The sequence below is a fragment of the Rhamphochromis longiceps genome, linkage group LG5, assembly GCF_057381845.1.
Source record: "Rhamphochromis longiceps isolate RC_006_pf linkage group LG5, R_longiceps_female_GT1.1, whole genome shotgun sequence".
NCBI lineage: Eukaryota > Metazoa > Chordata > Actinopteri > Cichliformes > Cichlidae > Rhamphochromis > Rhamphochromis longiceps.
The window spans coordinates 738149-757511 of NC_140561.1; the positions used below are offsets into that span (position 1 = coordinate 738149).

The 19363-nt window shown below is 43.0% G+C and overlaps 1 protein-coding gene across 2 annotated transcripts in view; it reads right to left on the reverse strand.

Annotated features, from left to right (window-relative positions):
* The window catches only part of LOC146669000 (protein NLRC3-like), a 47427-nt gene that overhangs the window by 13967 nt on the left and 14097 nt on the right, over positions 1-19363 (reverse strand). For both annotated transcript variants that reach the window (XM_085405392.1, XM_085405393.1), the window contains exons 2-5: positions 8014-8143; positions 7657-7758; positions 6600-6678; positions 6249-6435 (exon numbers count right to left, since the gene is read on the reverse strand). In XM_085405392.1, coding sequence (XP_085261518.1) covers positions 6249-6435; positions 6600-6678; positions 7657-7758; positions 8014-8132 — 487 coding nt within the window. In that variant the 5' untranslated portion in view covers positions 8133-8143. The remainder of the gene's footprint in view (positions 1-6248; positions 6436-6599; positions 6679-7656; positions 7759-8013; positions 8144-19363) is intronic.

Here is a 19363-nt window from a genome sequence, read left to right on the forward strand (position 1 = left end):
GCGTGATGGTTTAACCTTTTAAATGCCACTTTCTGTGTTTGGGAATCTACCAGGGGTGTGTTATTCATGGGCTTGTGTTCCTCACAGAAGTTAATGTGAGAAAGTGTGTACACACCTGCGCAGCGCTAACATTTGCATTCTCTTTTCTACAGCATTACAGTTCTTCATGTGATTTGATGATGTGATTTCTAACAGAACAATTGGTGGATGTTTGTTTCTCTACTACAGGTTATGAGTTGGTGATGCTGTTACACTGTGTTTTTGGGAAAATGTGAAGGTTATTTTGATGATGTGAATAACATTCTTTCCACAGCTATGGATGGCTAACTTTATGGTCTTTTTACGGCACCTCTGGAATGTGGATGGCCGACGCCTGCCAACCACACGATCCATGTGTGCTGCTAATGTTTGTTTTTTCTAAGAGTGCATTGTGGAGGATTCAGCAGAAGTGGACAAGTGACATGAGAAAAACAAATAAGGGATGCAGTGTTTATGGAATAGTTGAAGATGGGCTATTGAGCTCATAGTGATAAAATGGGTGGAGTGACATTGTTTAAGGAAAGTCACAGATTAAATTGTGGAATAAATTGGGATGATTCATGATTTGGGACAAATTATGGTAATAATAGTGATTTAATGATTGGAGAAAACCTGCACATGATACTTGTCTGTTATGCTGAGTACTTTATCACTCTCATGATCTATAGTTGGTTGCAAATGTGAAGTTTGATTTAACAGATTTGTCTTCCAGGTTACAGGCTCCAGGTGGAGCTGGGAGTTAAACAAGCTTAACATGTGACAGCAAATTCCTAATGTTGTAAACCTCAACATCTGGCAATAAACCCATTCTGATTCTGATTCTGATTCTGATTAATGTTTTTACACAGGGTTACAGGTTGGAGTATGGCTGCTCCAAGTGGGAAACCCTGGAGATTGTTTTAGAGAGAATGTGCAACATTCTTGTGCATGTCTCATTGGGGAGTTGACACGTGGCGAAAGCCGTGTGGCGAGAGGTGTGTTATTTTTGAAATTGTAGATGTCGTGAGGTGCCATGAGGAGAGGGAGTGGCTGAGAGGATCGTCCACAAGATGGGAGCTGAGGCCAGGAGAGAGGCTTCAGGAGGATCAGAGATCATCTTCAGCACAGCAGACATCACACAGAGAGCTGTGCTACTGAGCTTCCAGGAGATCAAGAGGAGACTTCCCACAGCAAAATCTTAAATAAAATGAGAGAGTCAATGTTGACGCTGAGGAAGACAACTAAGGTGTACGACGTGCTCTGCCTTAAACCTTCAGCAGCGTTGGAACATGAGAACCTGAGGGATGGAGAGAGCGTGCCAAGCTCTAAACGTGACAGCGCAGAGGAAGTCCAGCGATGGAATTGTGTTTCTGTGTGAGGCACAAATACTAAGAGACTGGGAAATAGTTGACACCACTTTTCCCAAGGATGAAGATCACCTAAAGTGTGTCACTTTGCCATGCAGATTTGATGCTCTGCAGAGAAGCCTTATGTGAGGGAGAGATGTAAATAGACAAGCCTTTTATCTACATTTAAATCATGTCAACTTCTCTAGGCTGGTTGAGGGGGAATTGGAGAGAAACGGTAGTGTTAGGTGTGACTGTGGTTATTGTAACTGTGATTTTTCTTACAAGTGAATTGCCCAGAGACAGACCTGAATCCATTCCAGCGACTCCACCATCACAGGCCACGGTGAAGCGAACCAAACGTAGTGAAACAGGTAAATCAGATGAGTGTTTTGATTATTATGGCGGTATAGAGCTGGACTACATTAAAGGGTCCACAACCTCGTATACATTTAATCTTTGTTCTGTCATTAAATGCAAGGGCTTGCTGAGCAGTTGGGTCCAACATCTTTAATGGCAGTACAAAATCGGATGGCGTTAGATATGTTGTTGGGAGAAAAAAGGGGGCGTTTGCGCGATGTTTGGGGCTATGTGTTGTACTTTTATTCCAAATAATACAGCTCCCGATGGCTCTGGGACCCGAGCGCTGGAAGGTCTGAGAACGTTGTCCATTACAATGCATGAGCATTCGGGAGTGGATAACCCGTTGGAAGCATGGATGACCTCTGTCTTTGGGCAATGGAAAGGTTTCATTATGTCAATTATGGTTTTTTTGTTTGTTTTCATTGCAGTATCAGTGACATGTGGGTGTTGTTGTGTGCCTTGTATCAGAGCCTTGTTCGTAAGACTCATCAATCGTGCTGTGGGAGAGTCTGATACAAAGGCAGACACCATGATGCCACTTTTGGGAAATGGGGAGTCACCGTATGAAAACATTATGGTGAGGGATTTAGTTTAGTTTTATCTGCCATAGGGCAGATAAAAAGGGGGATTTGTAGAATATTTAGCTGATTTAGAGTTTAGAAATGTGTTAAAATATAATGTAGAACTGTTGTAGAGACACTGACACTGCCCTCACTATAATAAAGGCTGATTGTAGGAGTAGATTGTAGACCTCCCCCACCTGAGTGGAAATTCCCCAGAGGATGTTTTGGGTGGGGGTCTCAACATTTGTAACTGTGGTCTGGAAGTGAGAGGGGTTTTATGACCTCTAGGGAGTTACCTACACCCACAGTGTTTTAACTGTCACGCGCACACAGTCACACACGAGCACTTACATAGACACATGGGAACGTGCACATGTAGGCATTCATGTGCTCGTGCACATAGACACAGACAGAGTTTGCAGCACACCGTAGGGGGTTTTATGATGGGGTCACTTCTATAAAGCTGGCTGTAACTAACAAAGGGGTGAAGACTTTTGCAGAGGGACACCGGCCTTGTCTTCCCTTCTAGAAGTGCATGCTTAAATGAAGATGAGTAAAAGATGAGTAAATGAAGATGAGTAAAAGATGAGTAAATGAAGATGAGTAAAGATGAATAAAGATTTTGTAAAAATGACTACTGAGTCAAAAAAAAATGCCAAAAAAAATTGGCATTTAAAGGAAGATACAACCAATCAATTGAGTCCTCCTCCTTGAATCGCTACCTTATTGTGGTGGAGGGGTTTGTGTGTCCCAGGGATCCCAGGGGCTATGTTGTCTGGGGGCTTTTGCCCCCTGGTAGGGTCTCCCATGGCAAATTGGTCCTGGGTGAGGGACCAGACAAAGAGCGATTCAGAAGACCCTTATGAAAAGGACATCGAAGGAACAGTTTACCCTGCCCGGGATAGGGTTACCGGGGCCCCGCCCTGGAGCCAGGCCTGGGGAGGGTGCCCGAGGGCGAGCGTCTGGTGGCCGGGCCTTAGTCTGTGGGGCCCGGCCGGGCACAGCCCGAAGAGGAGACATGGGCCCATCCTCCCGCAGGCCCACCACCCGCAGGAGGCGCCATAGGGGTCGGGTGCATTGTGTGCCAGGTGGCAGCCAGGAGCGGAGGCCCTGGCGGACTGACCCCCGGCTGCCAAGACTGGCAATAGGGACATGGAATGTCACCTCTATGGTGGGGAAGGAGCCTGAGTTAGTGCGTGAGGTTGAGAGGTACCGGCTAGATATAGTCGGGCTCGCCTCTACGCATGGCTTGGGCTCTGGAACCAGTCTCCTGGAGAGGGGCTGGACTCTGTCTCAGTCTGGAGTTGCCCCTGGTGAGAGGCGGCGGGCTGGGGTGGGTATTCTAATATCCCCTTGGCTTGCTGCCGGTACGTTGGGGTTTTTCCCGGTGGACGAGAGGGTTTGTTCCCTGCGCCTTAGGGTTGGGAAACGGGTCCTGACTGTCATCTGCGCTTATGCGCCGAGTGGCAGTTCAGAGTACCCAGCCTTCTTAGAGTCCCTGGGGTGGGGGTGGGGGGGTGCTGGAAGGTGCTCCACCTGGAGACTCTGTTGTCCTGCTGGGAGACTTCAATGCTCACGTGGGTAACGACAGCGGGACCTGGAGGGGCGTGATTGGGAGGAACGGCCTCCCTGATCTGAACCCGAGCGGTGCTTTGTTATTGGACTTCTGTGCTAATCACAGTTTGGCCATAACGAACACCCTGTTCGAACATAAGAGTGTCCATAAGTGCACGATGATCGATTTCGTAATCGTATCACCAGACCTGCGACCATATGTTCTGGACACTCGGGTAAAGAGAGGGGCTGAGCTGTCAACTGATCACCACCTGGTGGTGAGTTGGATCAGGTGGCGGGGGAGGACGCTGGACAGACCTGGTGCACCTAAACGCGTAGTGAGGGTGTGCTGGGAACGTCTAGCAGAGGCCCCAGTCCGCGAGATCTTCAACGCACACCTCCGGCAGAGCTTCAACAGCATTCCCAGGGAGACTTGGGACATTGAGTCCGAATGGACCATGTTCACAGTCTCCATTGCCGAAGCTGCTGCATTGAGCTGCGGCCGCAAGGTGGTTGGTGCCTGCCGTGGTGGTAATCCCCGAACCAAATGGTGGACACCAGAGGTGAAGGGAGCCACCAGGCTGAAGAAGGAGTCCTATCGGGCTTGGTTAGCCTGTGGGACTCCGGAGGCAGCCGACAGGTATCGACAGGCCAAGCGGAGTGCGGCTCGGGCAGTGGCTGAAGCAAAAACTCGGGTGTGGGAGGAGTTCGGAGAGGCCATGGAAAAAGACTTTCGGACTGCCTCGAAGAGATTCTGGCAAACCGTCAGGCGTCTCAGGAGGGGAAAGCGGTGCTCTACCTGCACTGTGTATAGTGCTGGCGGAGTGCTGCTGACGTCGACTGAGAAAATTGTCAGGCGGTGGAAGGAATACTTCGAGGACCTCCTTAATCCCACTGACACGTCTTCCGAGGAGGAAGCAGAGTCTGGGGATGAGGGGAATGACCCGCCAATTTCCGGGGGCGAGGTCACTGAGGCAGTTAAACAACTCCTTGGTGGCAGAGCCCCTGGTGTTGATGAGGTCCGCCCCGAGTTCCTGAAGGCTCTGGACGTTGTAGGGCTGTCCTGGTTGACACGCCTCTGCAATGTTGCGTGGAGATCAGGGGCAGTACCTGTGGACTGGCAGACCGGGGTGGTGGTCCCCATCTTTAAGAAGGGGACCGGAGGGTGTGTTCCAACTACAGGGGGATCACACTCCTCAGCCTCCCTGGGAAAGTCTATGCCAGGGTGCTAGAAAGGAGAGTTCGTCCGCTAGTCGAACCTCGGATACAGGAGGAACAATGCGGTTTTCGTCCTGGTCGCGGAACACTGGACTAGCTCTTTACCCTCTCGAGGATACTTGAGGGTGCATGGGAGTTTGCCCAACCAGTCTACATGTGTTTTGTGGACTTGGAGAAGGCATTCGACCGTGTCCCTCGGGGTGTCCTTTGGGAGGTGTTGCGGGAGTATGGGGTGTCTGGCCCATTGCTACGGGCCATTCGATCCCTATACAACCGTTGCAAGAGCTTGGTTCGCATTGCCGGCAATAAGTCGGACTCGTTCCCGGTGGGTGACGGGCTCCGCCAGGGCTGCCCTTTGTCTCCGGTTCTGTTCATAATTTTTATGGACAGGATTTCTAGGCGCAGCCAAGTGGCGGAGGGCTTTCGCTTTGGTGGCCTCAGAATCTCATCTCTGATTTTTGCGGATGATGTGGTTCTGTTGGCTTCATTGGGTGAGGGCCTCCAGCTCGCACTGGAATGGTTCGCAGCCGAGTGTGAAGCAGCGGGAATGAGGATCAGCACCTCCAAATCTGAGGCCATGGTTCTCAGCCGGAAAAGGGTGGAGTGCCCACTCCGGGTCGGGGATGAGTTCCTGCCCCAAGTGGAGGAGTTCAAGTATCTCGGGGTCTTGTTCGCGAGTGATGGGAGAAGGGAGCCGGAGATCGACAGACGGATTGGGGCTGCAGCTGCAGTAATGCAGACGCTGCACCGGTCCGTCGTGGTGAAGAGGGAGCTGAGTGTAAAAGCGAAGCTCTCAATTTACCGGTCAATCTACCGGGAGGAGGCCCCGGGGCAGACCCAGGACACGCTGGAGAGATTATATCTCTCGGCTGGCCTGGGAACGCCTTGGTATTCCCCCGGATAAGCTGGAGGAGGTGGCTGGGGAGAGGGAGGTCTGGGCCTCTTTGCTTAGGCTGCTGCCCCCGCGACCCGGCCTCGGATAAAGCGGATGAAGATGGATGGATGGACTACTGAGTCCGGTGCCATCTCTGGATGCTTGAGGAATAAAAAGAACCAGGGTAAAACTGATTTCTCAACAACACTCAATTCCAAAAAGAACTAATCTTTAAAACATGTTGCTCCATCTTCCATCTCTGGAAAATTTTCATTTATCCAAAACTTTAAATCTTTACAGAAATCCTCTTACTGCTCTGCAGACGGTCAGCCAGCTCCTCCTGCTTCATTCTCCTCAGGAAGTCCACTGTGATCTTCACAAATGCCTCTCTGCTGCTGCTCCTCTGACTCTCTAAGCATTCTGGGTAATCTGGACTCAGAACCTTCTGGATCTTCTTCAGCTCGTTCTTCACAAAAGTGATGATGTTGTCCTCCAGCAGCTGGAACAGAATATTTATGAATGAGCCAATCAGGCTGAAATCATGGAGCCAAACATCAGATCCATGTTGGACACACTGACGATCCACTGGTCTACAAAGAGCAGCATGGAGACGACTGTGAACAGAACAGATGTAACAGCAGTTGTTGTTGTACATGTACAGACCATAAATATGGAGTCCAGCTGTGTTTGATGCTGCTGGGCAGACTGACCACTGGGAACCTCTGAGCTCTGCTGGTCCACTCTGTGGAGGAACCATGAAGGATTAGATCAACACAGGATAAAGATCCACGAGTTTCTGCTCAAATAACTTTATCTGAAAAAAGTTTGTCAAGCTTTAAACTCTCAGATTGTGAACATATCAGTAATTTTCAGTCTCTCAGTGGTGATGTCAGGGATGATTTTGAAGAAGCTCATCAAACTGAACCATCAGCAGATCACTGCTCCAAAACCAGAACATGATCCGAGGTCTCCCTCCACCACCAGAACACCAGCTTTACTAACGTGGTAGATCAGTGTAGTACAGATCAATAACTGATGAGTCATTTGATCAAAATCACTGAGTGCTTCACGTCTGACCCTCTGATGCTTCTGTAGACATTTTGCATATTTAATGAATGTCTGACAGTTTTACATTCATTCTATGAATACAGTGGAAATGTTGTGTTATAGTCTCCATGTTGTTTCCATCATCATAAATTCTTAAGTTCAGAAAATTAGATTCTTTCTTCACAGCTGAAAAACAACATTTATTCTGTATTGAAATCTGCATCGTCCACTCCAAAGGTCACAATCTGAAGGTAACATCTGGTTTTGTTCCCTGTGATTAACTCTGAGCATCAGTATGGTGGGATTTATCCACTACATCCACACCACTGTGGTTCAGTGTTGTCCTGATGGAGTCTCATTAACAGCAGCCAGTATGATCCAGCTTTAGCTGCTGGGTCTCTGTGTGACCTCTCAGACTGTTTAACAGATCAGACACAAAGAGAATCAGAGCAGCTCTGTTCTTTAAAGACAAACATGAACCCACTCAGGTCACACTTTCCCCACAGATATGAGCATCACTGTCCTCAAACAGCAAATGACCAAGTCGAACATTTGGATATTTTCTCTTTCATTGTTTTCTTTTTAATGAATCTTTGTAACAATCTGAGGATGTTTCAGGTCATATTTATCCAGGAAACACAAACATGTAAAGGAGTCATCACAGCTCTCTGACCTCGTTGCTCCAGGTTCACCACTGAAGGCTGGAGGTCGAACTTTGGACCGGTCACTCCTCACAGACGGACAGCTGGACCCTGCAGACTGTGACCTCTGACCTCTGCAGACACAAACATGATTGAAGCAGCTGTGATCACACAGACTGCAGATAATGCAGCTGTTTCCTGTCAGTAACATCCTCTTAGATTAGAGTTCAGCTTTTTACAGGAAAACTGGACAAAACTGATTTTTGTTACAAACTCATTTTCATTTCCTCTCAGCTCACAAACACAGTCAGACAATCAACCAGAGTCAACACTGATTATAATGTCAGTGCAGAATTATTTCTGTAACTCAGTGAGTTCAGCTCTCTGACCTCGTTGCTCCAGGTTCAGCACTGAAGGCTGGATTTTGATCTTTGGACCGGTCACTCCTCACAGATGGACAGCTGGACCCTGCAGACTCTGCTCTGTCCTCCTCTTCCTCCATCATCATCTTCAGTCAGTCTGAGAGGTAAACCACAAACACTCAGTGAGTTCACATTAACACTCAGTGAGTTACAGTCGCTGACCTCTGACCTGTCATGTGACCTAGAAACCAGGTCACATGATTCACATCAGCTCACACACACTTTCTACCTTCACCTGCAGAGGAAACACAAATCATTTATGTGCACATCAACTGAAATCCTCCTTTCCATCATGTGTGCTGTCCAAATATCAGCTGCTTCTTTCCTGCTTCATCTCAGTGTCAGCTGAATATAGTCAGACAGCAGTGTGAGGCAGAGGAAGCTGCCATCAGCTGCTCTGCTATCAGTCCACTAGATCGAGCCTGAAGCGCACACGATGCATTCACTGACACACACCGATTCACTATTAATAAGAAAAATTAGAAGTGACAGTTTGTTTCTGTACTTGTGTTGATGTGGATGTTGTGGAATGTTTCCTCTGTCAGTGCGCCCCAGGGTGGCTGTGGCTACAACGTAGCTGCCATCACACCAGTGTGTGAATGGGTGGATGACTGGATGTGACAAGCGCTTTGGGGTCCTTAGGGATGAGTAAAGCACTATACAAATACAGGCCATTTACCATTATGTAATTAAGTCAGTCTAAATATCAAACCCAACAACCTTTGTATTGTTGTCATAATTACTTCCTGTTGAAGCAAATCCAATATTTGTAATGAAGGATTTTTAAACAGATAACGTCAGCATGTTTAATTCAGTTCTACACTACATTCAATTCAATTCAATTTTATTTATATAGCGCCAAATCACAACAAAAGTCGCCTCAAGGCACTTCATAGATATGCATGCATATGGATGCATATCCACCTGCACTGTAATTATAAAGACCCCTGACCTCCAACAGCTGTTGACACAGTAACTGGTTATGGTCAAACAGATGTGTCCACCTCGCAGCAGTTACTGTGGAACAGCAGCTGAGCTCATTCTGCAGTCAGTGTGTCAGTGAGAGCAGCAGCTCCTCTCCACCTCCTCCACAGACTGATGGAGGCAGGAAAATCACTCTGGATTCTAATGATGAACAGATCAGTCCTGAGTTTGATGACATGGAGCTGACACGTGTCACATTTACTGAATCCTGAAATCACATGAATGAAGAATTCCACTAACAACTGCCAACACCCTAAAACGGAGCTGCAGCACAGTGGCCAAGACCATACAGCAGTTTAACCCTTTAAGACCTACCATAGAACCAAGTCCGCCAGAGCTTATCTTTATATTTTTACATGCTGTGGAGCCATTTTTGGGAACATTTTGAGTTGTTATACATCAATACAACCATTATAGTCCAAATTTTATTAATATGTATGCATTAAGTGCATAGTAATTACATAAATTGCAAAAAAGTGCAATATAGTACAAAAAAATTGAAATTCGTTTTTGTTGTTTTTACATACATTTCTAGTTAGAGAAATTTGAGAGGCTTATCCCTCTAAACTCTAAATACAAAAACGTTGCACAAGATAGTTTCCCACCATAGGAAATTTATTTTGAGTGTCTTCATAGTTTTATTTTTGAAATACACCAATTTTTATATACTGCAGGAAAACGTAAATAATAATGGATTGGACTGCATTTATATAGCGCTTTTCTAGGTACCCAAAGCGCTTTACAATTCCGCTATTCATTCACTCTCACATTCACACACTGGTGGAAGCAGCTACAGTTGTAGCCACAGCTGCCCTGAGGCAGACTGACAGAAGCGAGGCTGCCATATCGCGCCATCGGCCCCTCTGGCCAACACCAGTAGGCGGTAGGTAGGGTAAAGTGTCTTACCCAAGGACACAACGACCAGCACAGAGAGAGCTGGGGATCGAACCGGCGATCTTCCGGTTACAGATGAGCTTCCCAAACCCCTGAACCACGGTCGCCCAATAAATATAATGCAAATTTGCCAAAAAAAAACAGCATGTGCATTAAAATAAACTCTTTCCAGCAGTGCAATTTGAGTTCTAAACATCCCAGGAACTATACAGAAAGGCATAAAGTCAAACACGACTTTTAAAAAGGACTTGCTACCATATGCCTCACTGTCAGAGATTTACAGTTAACAAACAGTCAGGTGAATAATCAACACTGAGACACTCGAGATAATTACCGTGCTGCACGGGTACTCAGAGCGAATCACCACGAACTGCAGTATTCGTTTCGTATTCGAACAAAAGATTTTCTCCTTCATTTCTGTCAAACAAAGCTGTATGACACGTTTCCAGCTGTTAGTATCATGGTTGCTAGGGCAGCGCAACGGAGGCTAGACCGTCCCATTTCACAAGCCTCGCACTTCCGGCCTTAGTGGTCTATAAGTACGCGGCCCTTGAGGATTGTTGAGGCTGCGTAATTTAAGGCTGCAGATCCTGAATTGGGATACAGCCTGTGTCAGTCTTTTTCTTTTGAAACAAACTTTATTAAGACCTATGAACAGTCCAACACCTATGAATGAAATTTAGAGGATTCAAAGAAATATTGATAAAAGTTCTTGGAGCTGCTGTGCAAATATTTTTAACTCACTATGGGAACTCTGATCAAAGTTAAAGTCCTGGTTTCAAACTTTAAGCTTTTTTGCTCAAGCAGTTGTACAGAAATAATATTAAACTATAACAGTACTGATACACAGTGATCCCCTCAAAAATAAACACAGAGATATAAAACTTCTGTCCATTCTGCCATTAAAACAGTAAAATAGATCCACTGATCGGATTTTTACTGTTTATGAAGAATAAGCAAATATATTATAAGATGATGAGAGGTGAGAAAAAAAATCCTCAGAATCACTCGTTTGTATTCAAATGTCAAAGTTAGTGTTCATCTGTTCCTCTCCTACACGTCACTATGAAGTTTAATCTTCTAAAAGTCAAAGTTTGAGTTCATATTCACTGCAGTTTAGTACAATATCTACATGTTAACGTTTGTTTGTGCTAAACTGTTCATTTGTTCTGTTTCATAATAAAATATAGATATAAACATCTGTAACATCCGCACTTTGATATCTGGTATTTTGTACAGACAGAAGACAAAAGGTTTACTTTAGTATTAAAATACGAGTCCCGTACAAATCAAATATATAAAACTTAAAACTGATTTTTTTCAAACTTTTTTCCTCACCAGGAAAAAAGCAAAACTTTTTTCACGTCAAAGCTCAATAGTGATGTGATGTTCTGTATCGAGGCTTCGAAGCTTGTGTCGAGTAATTGAGGGGGCATTTCCGCGATGCTTCGAGGCTTGCTTCATTTATGGGAGGAGCTGAAAATGATGACGTCCGAAGCCTCGCTGCCCGGCTGTACCACGTGACTGGTTCATGAAGTTGTTCGAACTTTGCCGCGAGCTATGACAGCGATATAAACCCCTCAGACTTCAATCAAAATGTGGGTGTTTGATGGAGAGTTGTTAGTGAGAGTTTGGAGACAGTTTGGAGGTTTATGAGAGTGAGGAGAGAAAGTCAGGAGAGAATGGAGCCAGCTAAGAAGAGGAGGATGTCCTCCCCTGTGTGGGAACATTTTGATCTTATTCCTCCCAACAAGGTATGCAAATTTCTACAGAAGATGTATTTTCATAATACTGATGGTGCAATACAATTTATGTTAAGCTGTCTTGACTTTTGTACAAGGTGAAGTGTTTGCTATGTGCCAGGGAGCTGGGATATAACAACAACACCTCATCCATGCTTAGGCACTACAGAGCTTTGCATGTGAATAGGGGGAACACCGATTGTGGAGCAAGACCAGGTGAGCCATCAAATGCCATGATAATATAGCATGCAGTAATGTTACTAAATGATATAACAATATTATACAGCTGTAATAAGTTACGTGTGTGATATTTATATCTGTGCTTTGTCTTTATTGTCTTTCCTCAGGAGAACAATCTCAAATAGATGAAGACCTGGTTAGCATGGTGATTGAGGACTCCCAGCCATTTAGCATTGTGGAGGACAAAGGATTTAAAAGATTTGTTAAATCATTAAATCCTAGCTATGTTCTCCCCACTAAAAAGGTCATAAAAGCAGTGAAAATGTAGTTTTTACAGAATAAAATGTGAACAGGCAGGACTGAGGCTCAAAGCCTCAGTGTGTAGCTGTCCATACCTCAACGTTACAAAAGCACAACTACTGTCCACACCCCAACCACACCTCACCTCACAGTAAAGGATCATTTCCATTTTAAGCATTTCCAAATGATCATTTTCCATACTGCCAGTATAAATATACACAGTATACTGCATCACTACAATATACATGTTTTACACACTCCTTTTGTTGTTGACATTTACAGGCTGTGTGCAAAAGGCCACACTCTTTAAATTCATGCCAACTAATATTTTTATGTCCAGTAGGTGTCCTACTAGAGCAAATGAGGCTTCAAGAAGCTTTGCACTGGGATGAACCAATTGGATGAAAAGCTTCAGTGCTTCATGAAGCTTCATCTGCCCATCACTAAAGCTCAACATCTGACTTACTAATAATATAAAAACCGTGACTGAAGCATCTTTAAATGTTCCGATTTATTAACAGTGTTTTCAATTTAATACAGTAACTTTTGTTCAGTCTGAGAAATGTAAAGCATGTTTTATCCTCCATCTTTGTTTCAGTGTGAACAGTCTGAGCGGACAGTTCGTGATATTGTTAACAGAGGCCGACCTGCTGAATCAAATTTGTTTTAAAAAACAAAGTCCTCTGCTGTCCCTCCACCTGCTGCCTCTGAATACAAAGGGTGAGAACTTTAAATTAACACTGTGACAGATATGTAGAGCTGGGCGATAGAACGATAACGATATGTATCGCGATATAACTTTTACTCGATAGAGAAATTAAGCTATCGCGATAGACCTCGCCGCTCTTGTCCTCTTAAAAAAAAAAAAGAAAGAAAAAAAAAAAAGGTGAGCCAATCCAAATTAAGTAGCGCAGAGCCGAACCAATCACAGCCGCAGCGTCACGTCGCGTGACTTGTTACGTACAGCACAAGTGCCAAGCCGCACGTGTGTTTGTTTGGGAAGCAGCCAGCGGGTAATGGAGCCAGCGCATCCATCCATCCATCCATTTGCTTCCGCTTATCCTTTTCAGGGTCGCGGGGGGCGCTGGAGCCTATCCCAGCTGTCGTAGGGCGAGTGGCAGGGTACACCCTGGACAGGTCGTCAGTCTGTCGCAGGGCCAACACACAGGGACAGACAACCATTCGCACTCTCATTCACTACTAGTGGCAATTTGGATTATCCAATTAACCTATCCCCACAAGCTGCATGTCTTTGGACGGTGGGAGGAAGCCGGAGTACCCAGAGGGAACCCACGCAAACACGGGGAGAACATGCAAACTCCACACAGAAAGACCCCGGCCTGATGATGGAATTGAACTCAGGACCTTCTTGCTGTGCGGCAACAGTGCTAACCACCGCGCCACCGTGCTGCCCTGGAACAAGCGCATAATGGAGGAAATGAGTGTGCCGACTAGAAAAATCAACCGAGCGTGACCGAAGAGAAAACAGATGATGGTTCCAATGCCGGAGAGATTGTCGAACGGAAGAGCCATAGAAGTTCCGTAGTGTGAAGGTATTTCGGCTATTTCAAGTCTGACAAAAAACAGAGTAGCGTGCACTGTAAATTGTGCCGAAAACAAGTCTGGAAATACAATAAACTGGTGCATGCGTCACACTGTGTGCCACGTTATTGTTTCGGTGAAATGAATTTCTACAATACTGTTACTGTTAATTGTACTCTCTGCAGTGTTTAAATGCTTACATATACACACAGTTACTGTCCCTCCACACATACGACTCGGTTCTGCTTCTATGCCCCAGCTTTGTTTACTTTTTCCCACCGAGGCTTCTAGACTTCTGATTGGCCAACATTTCTGCACGGTTAGGAATCTAGCGCCACCTGCTGCTTTGGCATGTTCATAGCAGCGTTTTCCTTCATTTCTGCCTTTATGTGTGGACGGGATTATTTTTTAAAACGAAAACGGAAAATCTCCGTTTTCAAAAATACCCGTGTACGTGTGGACGTAGCCTCAGTCTCTGACTGGAAGCGCTAATTCGTCATTCGGCTTTTGTCAGACTAAAGTAACTGTTAAAACTGTTTGAAAAGCTCAGCTATACAACAAGGAGAGATTGAGAATTTCCTTTTAGTTCTCAGTTTATTTGATATTGACAAAAGTTAGTCAGTTTTGTCTGTTCTTCTGTAAAACAAACTAAGATTTATTTTTAGAATTAATATTTTGTTTCTAAGTGGAATTGACAATTTAGTCTGTTTTGTTTGTTCTATTTTGAAACTTAAACGCTTTAGCGGCTGCCTTTAGTGTAGTTTGCAATATTTGCCTTTATTTATCTGAAAAAGTCTCATGTTCCTTAAGTACATCTACCCTGTTGAACTTATTATGGGAAATAAATATTTAAATAAAAACAAGCTGCTGATTATTTCACATTTTACTTGTGAGCAACGGCACATTTTAATCTTACAAATATAGTTATTTGGCTTATATCGTGATAGATATCGTTATCGCCTGAAATGAAAAAAACATATCGTGATATGAAAAAATCTCATATCGCTCAGCTCTACAGATATGTAACCATCTTTAAATGATCTCACTGACTTACAGACAAATGAAGGAAGACATCTGTGGTGGCTGAAACCTCCACCCAAAACATATCCACAGACAGCAAGATTGTTGTAATTTTGTAATTTTTAATTAGTTTTTATTTGCATTTCTTTTTCACTTTGTTTTAATTCTGTTTAGTTTCAGTTCATTTCCACGGTGAGTTTGCTTGTTTCAGTTTATATCTGATTTTTTATTTATTATATATTTACGGTGTCAGAGGCTGGACTGACGTAGATTAATGCAGATTTTATGATAAAAACGGAACTTTTTGAAAGCAGTGACTCAGTCTTTTTTTTTTTAGCCAAACTAACAACACTAACAGGCCATTTCCTGTAAAATGTTAATCAGTTTTCCAAAATCATTTCATTGATCATTCTCAATAATTTAGTTTTAGTTTGTGTGTGCAGTTTTTATTTCTACTTTAACTTTTTTCAGATCTAGCTGTAGTTCTAAGTTGAGTTTCAGTTTCGTGTGTTTTGTAACACTTCTTCCTGTTGGAGAGGAGCCAACAGTTTGTGACGTAGTATTTTTAAGACCGATATGTTGAACCTGTATCTAACACACATCTATACGAAGTATTCATTTACAAAGTCCGCTCTCTGTCTCCTGCTGTCCGTGTAAATAAAAACATCTGGAGCTCAGCGGCTCTCCGGTTGAGCTCAGGCCACATTCAGTATGTTTAGTCTGATTCCCGGACTCTGATCACACAAGCCAGGAAAATGGCGGAGACACTCGGCCTTGTTGGAAAACATTACACACATCGCTTGGGGGGCGTGAGGTCGCGGACCGGGAGACCACGGCCTATTGTGGCCAAATTCGGTCAATTCAAACAGAAGAAACAGGTGAAGAGTCGCGGCAGAGAGCTGAAAGGAACGGACTTCAGCATGAACGACCAGTTCCTCAAAGAGATCCTGGAACGACGCAAGGTCCTGTTCCCAGTTCGACGTAGCTTCATCCAGAAAGGCTCCCGTGCTGTCATCGCCGTGGACCGGCTCTACGTGGACGGACAGCTCTACCGCGACCCCGGCACCACACCGTGGTTATACTGACTGCACTCCAGATAAGAACCCGCTACACTCTTTTCTTATTCATTCACACTTTCTCCTTTAACATGGGTTTAACCTAGTAATATCAGTATGATGTCATAGCAGATATAACACCGTCACCCTCCCTCATTGCTTTAATTGGAATGTTTCCGTTTCGTTTCTTTTTTGTTGTTGTTGCTCACAGTTCATGTGGTTTCTTTCTTTCTCTTGTCTTTCACTGCTGTGATCACCCACTTCCCCACTCACCTACAAACAACACCCTCTATTTCTCCATATTTTCACACCACGATCACGCAAACACATCAGCTCAACGGCAGCATATTCACAACAGCCTCACAGCACGCACAGACTTGCAGGACACATAAGCAAGCCACGCTTGTTCATATTAGTGAATATTCACACACATAGTCAGACTTATGGAGCCTCTCACCACACTTCTTTTTCTCTTTCTATTTACAAACAAGGGATGTTTCCACATTTTCTCCACCTGTCTAAACGAAACACCCAGCGTACATCATTAGACATACACACACAATTATGGGCATGCTGAGGTTTGTCACATGGAATGTAAATGGAGCTGGCACCAGAGGAAAGAGGTTAAAGATATTTAACCAGCTTAAAAAACTACAGGCAGATGTTGTTTTATTACAAGAAACTCATAAACCTGTCACAGGTTTAAACGAACTTAAAACACCTGAGTTTCCTAACGTGTTTGCAGCCTGTTATAATTCTAGACAAAGGGGAGTAGCAATTTTAATACATAAAAATGTTAATTTTACAGTACTCGATACAGTTATAGATCCAGAGGGTAGATTTCTAATTATTAAACTATCAATATTGAACAAAAAACTATGTATTGTAAGTATATATGGTCCAAATGTTGATGAACCCTCATTCTTCCACGGATTTTTTAGTGCACTCTCTGAACGTCTACATGAATGACCATCTAACCAAATCCAATGCTGACATAGCGAAGAAAGCACGATACCTAAAGAAACTGGGTAAAATTCAGAACACCTGGACTGCAAACTGTAAAATATTTATAAAGCTCAACGGTACACCGGAGGAAGCCAAGGTGCTGGTCATCAAATGCATCCAGGATCTGGAAAAATATTAACAGGTCACTTGACTACAAAGGCAAGGAGCGGGACAAACAATCTACAGTCATGAAAGCAGGTAATAGAAGACAACAACGGAAGCTAAAGCGTAACGTATTCAAGGATGAAACAATCAATTAATTCATTATCTGGGAATTATACATTGCTACCACAAAGGATTGCTAATCAGGAGATAAATTCACCAGTAAACACGGAATACAAAACACACTTCACAGAGCAGGACATTGATCCAGAACTGAACTTTTTTAACATCAAAAATACCTGCTACTATCATACTGAAGAACAATTCAACAAAACTGTCAAGGTCGACGGCAAAATATCTATAATCCACTTTAATAGTAGAAGTTTATATGCAAATTTTCACAAAATAAGGGAATATTTAAGCAAATTTACACATCCATTCAGTGTGATTGCAGTATCTGAAACATGGATTAATAAACAGAAAGGAGAGGACTTTGTAATAGATGGATATGAATTAAATCTTACAAATAGAAAGAATAAGAATGGCGGTGGTGTGGCCTTGTTTGTGGATAAAAATTTAAAATACAAGATGGTAGAAAAAATGACGATGGCGGTAGATAATATATTAGAGTATGTAACAATAGAAATTAGTATGGGAAAAGAGAAAAATGTCATTGTAAGCTGTATATATAGAACACCAGGTTCTAATATTGAAATTTTTAAGGAGTGGGTAGATAAAACATTCATTAGGACAAATCAAAAAGTCATGTTCATTTGTGGGGATTTTAACATAGATCTACTAAATCCAAACAAGCAGAGAGCGACAGAGGAATTTATTAATACAATGTATAGCTTGGGACTTTTTCCAGTGATCACTAAGCCCAGCAGGATTACAGCACAGTCGGCAACCCTAATAGACAATATATTTACTAATGAAATAGAAAATAGAACCATAAGTGGTCTCCTAATTAATGACATCAGTGATCATCTACCTGTTTTTATAGTGTATAACAGCAATTACAGGAATGTTAAACAGCAAAACACAATAAAATACAAACGAGTGAGAACAGAAGAGTCAATAAACGCATTCAAAAGTGATTTACTCAAGCAAGAATGGGAGATGCTGTATAAGGAAAAAAATATTGATAAAGCTTATGAGATTTTTTTAGGAAAATTTAAACTGTTATATAATAGTCATTGCCCAGTAAAGAAATATAGTAAAAAACAAAAATATGCAGAGTGCCCATGGATTACAAAAGGATTGCAAAATGCATGTAAGAAGAAAAATACCTTATACAGAGAATTTATAATGAACAGAAGTACAGAAGCTGAAAATAAATACAAGAAATATAAAAATAAATTAACGAGTATTTTAAGGTCATGTAAAAAGGAATACTATGAAAAATTACTGATTATGAATAAAAATAATATTAAAGGGATCTGGAAAACATTAAATACCATCATCAAAAAGGGCTCGGGGCAGGCAGACTATCCTTCGTATTTCGCAAATAATGATAGAAATATTACTAATATGAGAGATGTGGTAAATGAGTTCAATAAATTCTTTGTAAGTGTTGGGCCAGACTTGGCTGAAACAATTCCTGATATAACAGATTCTGTAGAGAAAGAAACTAGACTCATTGACCGCAATCCTCATTCAATGTTCTTAACGGTGGTGGAAGAAATGGAAATCATTGATATTGTTGGGAAATCACAAACAAAAAACTCTATAGACTCTGACGACATTGATATGGAAATCGTTAAGAGAGTGATAGAGGGCATTTCCAAACCCTTAACACACATTTGCAATTTGTCCTTACAAACTGGTACATTCCCAAAACAAATGAGAACAGCTAAAGTAACACCACTGTTTAAAAATGGTGACAGACACCAATTCACAAATTATAGGCCTGTCTCTCTACTTTCTCAATTTTCAAAAATACTGGAAAAAGTCTTTAGTAATAGACTTGACAAATTTATAGATAAACACAAAATAATAATGGATAGTCAGTATGGTTTCAGATCAAATAGATCAACATCATTGGCATTAATGGAACTGATCGAAAATATCACCAACAATATAGATAAAAGACAATGTATAGTTAGTGTATTCATTGACCTAAAAAAAGCTTTTGACACAATTAATCATGACATATTACTTGATAAACTGGAGTACTACGGCATTAGAGGAGTGGTGTTAGAATGGGTAAAGAGTTATTTGAGAGACAGGCAGCAATTTGTGAAAATTGGGGAATATCAATCAGAGTGTATGGACATTGTTTGTGGAGTTCCGCAGGGGTCAGTATTGGGACCAAAGCTGTTTATCCTCTATATCAATGATATATGCAGAACATCAGATATACTACAGTTTATTCTATTTGCAGATGATACAAATATTTTTTGTGCTGGAGAGAACTTACAGCAGCTTTTGGAAATTGTCACACAAGAAATGATTAAACTGAAAACATGGTTTGATAGAAATAAGCTATCATTA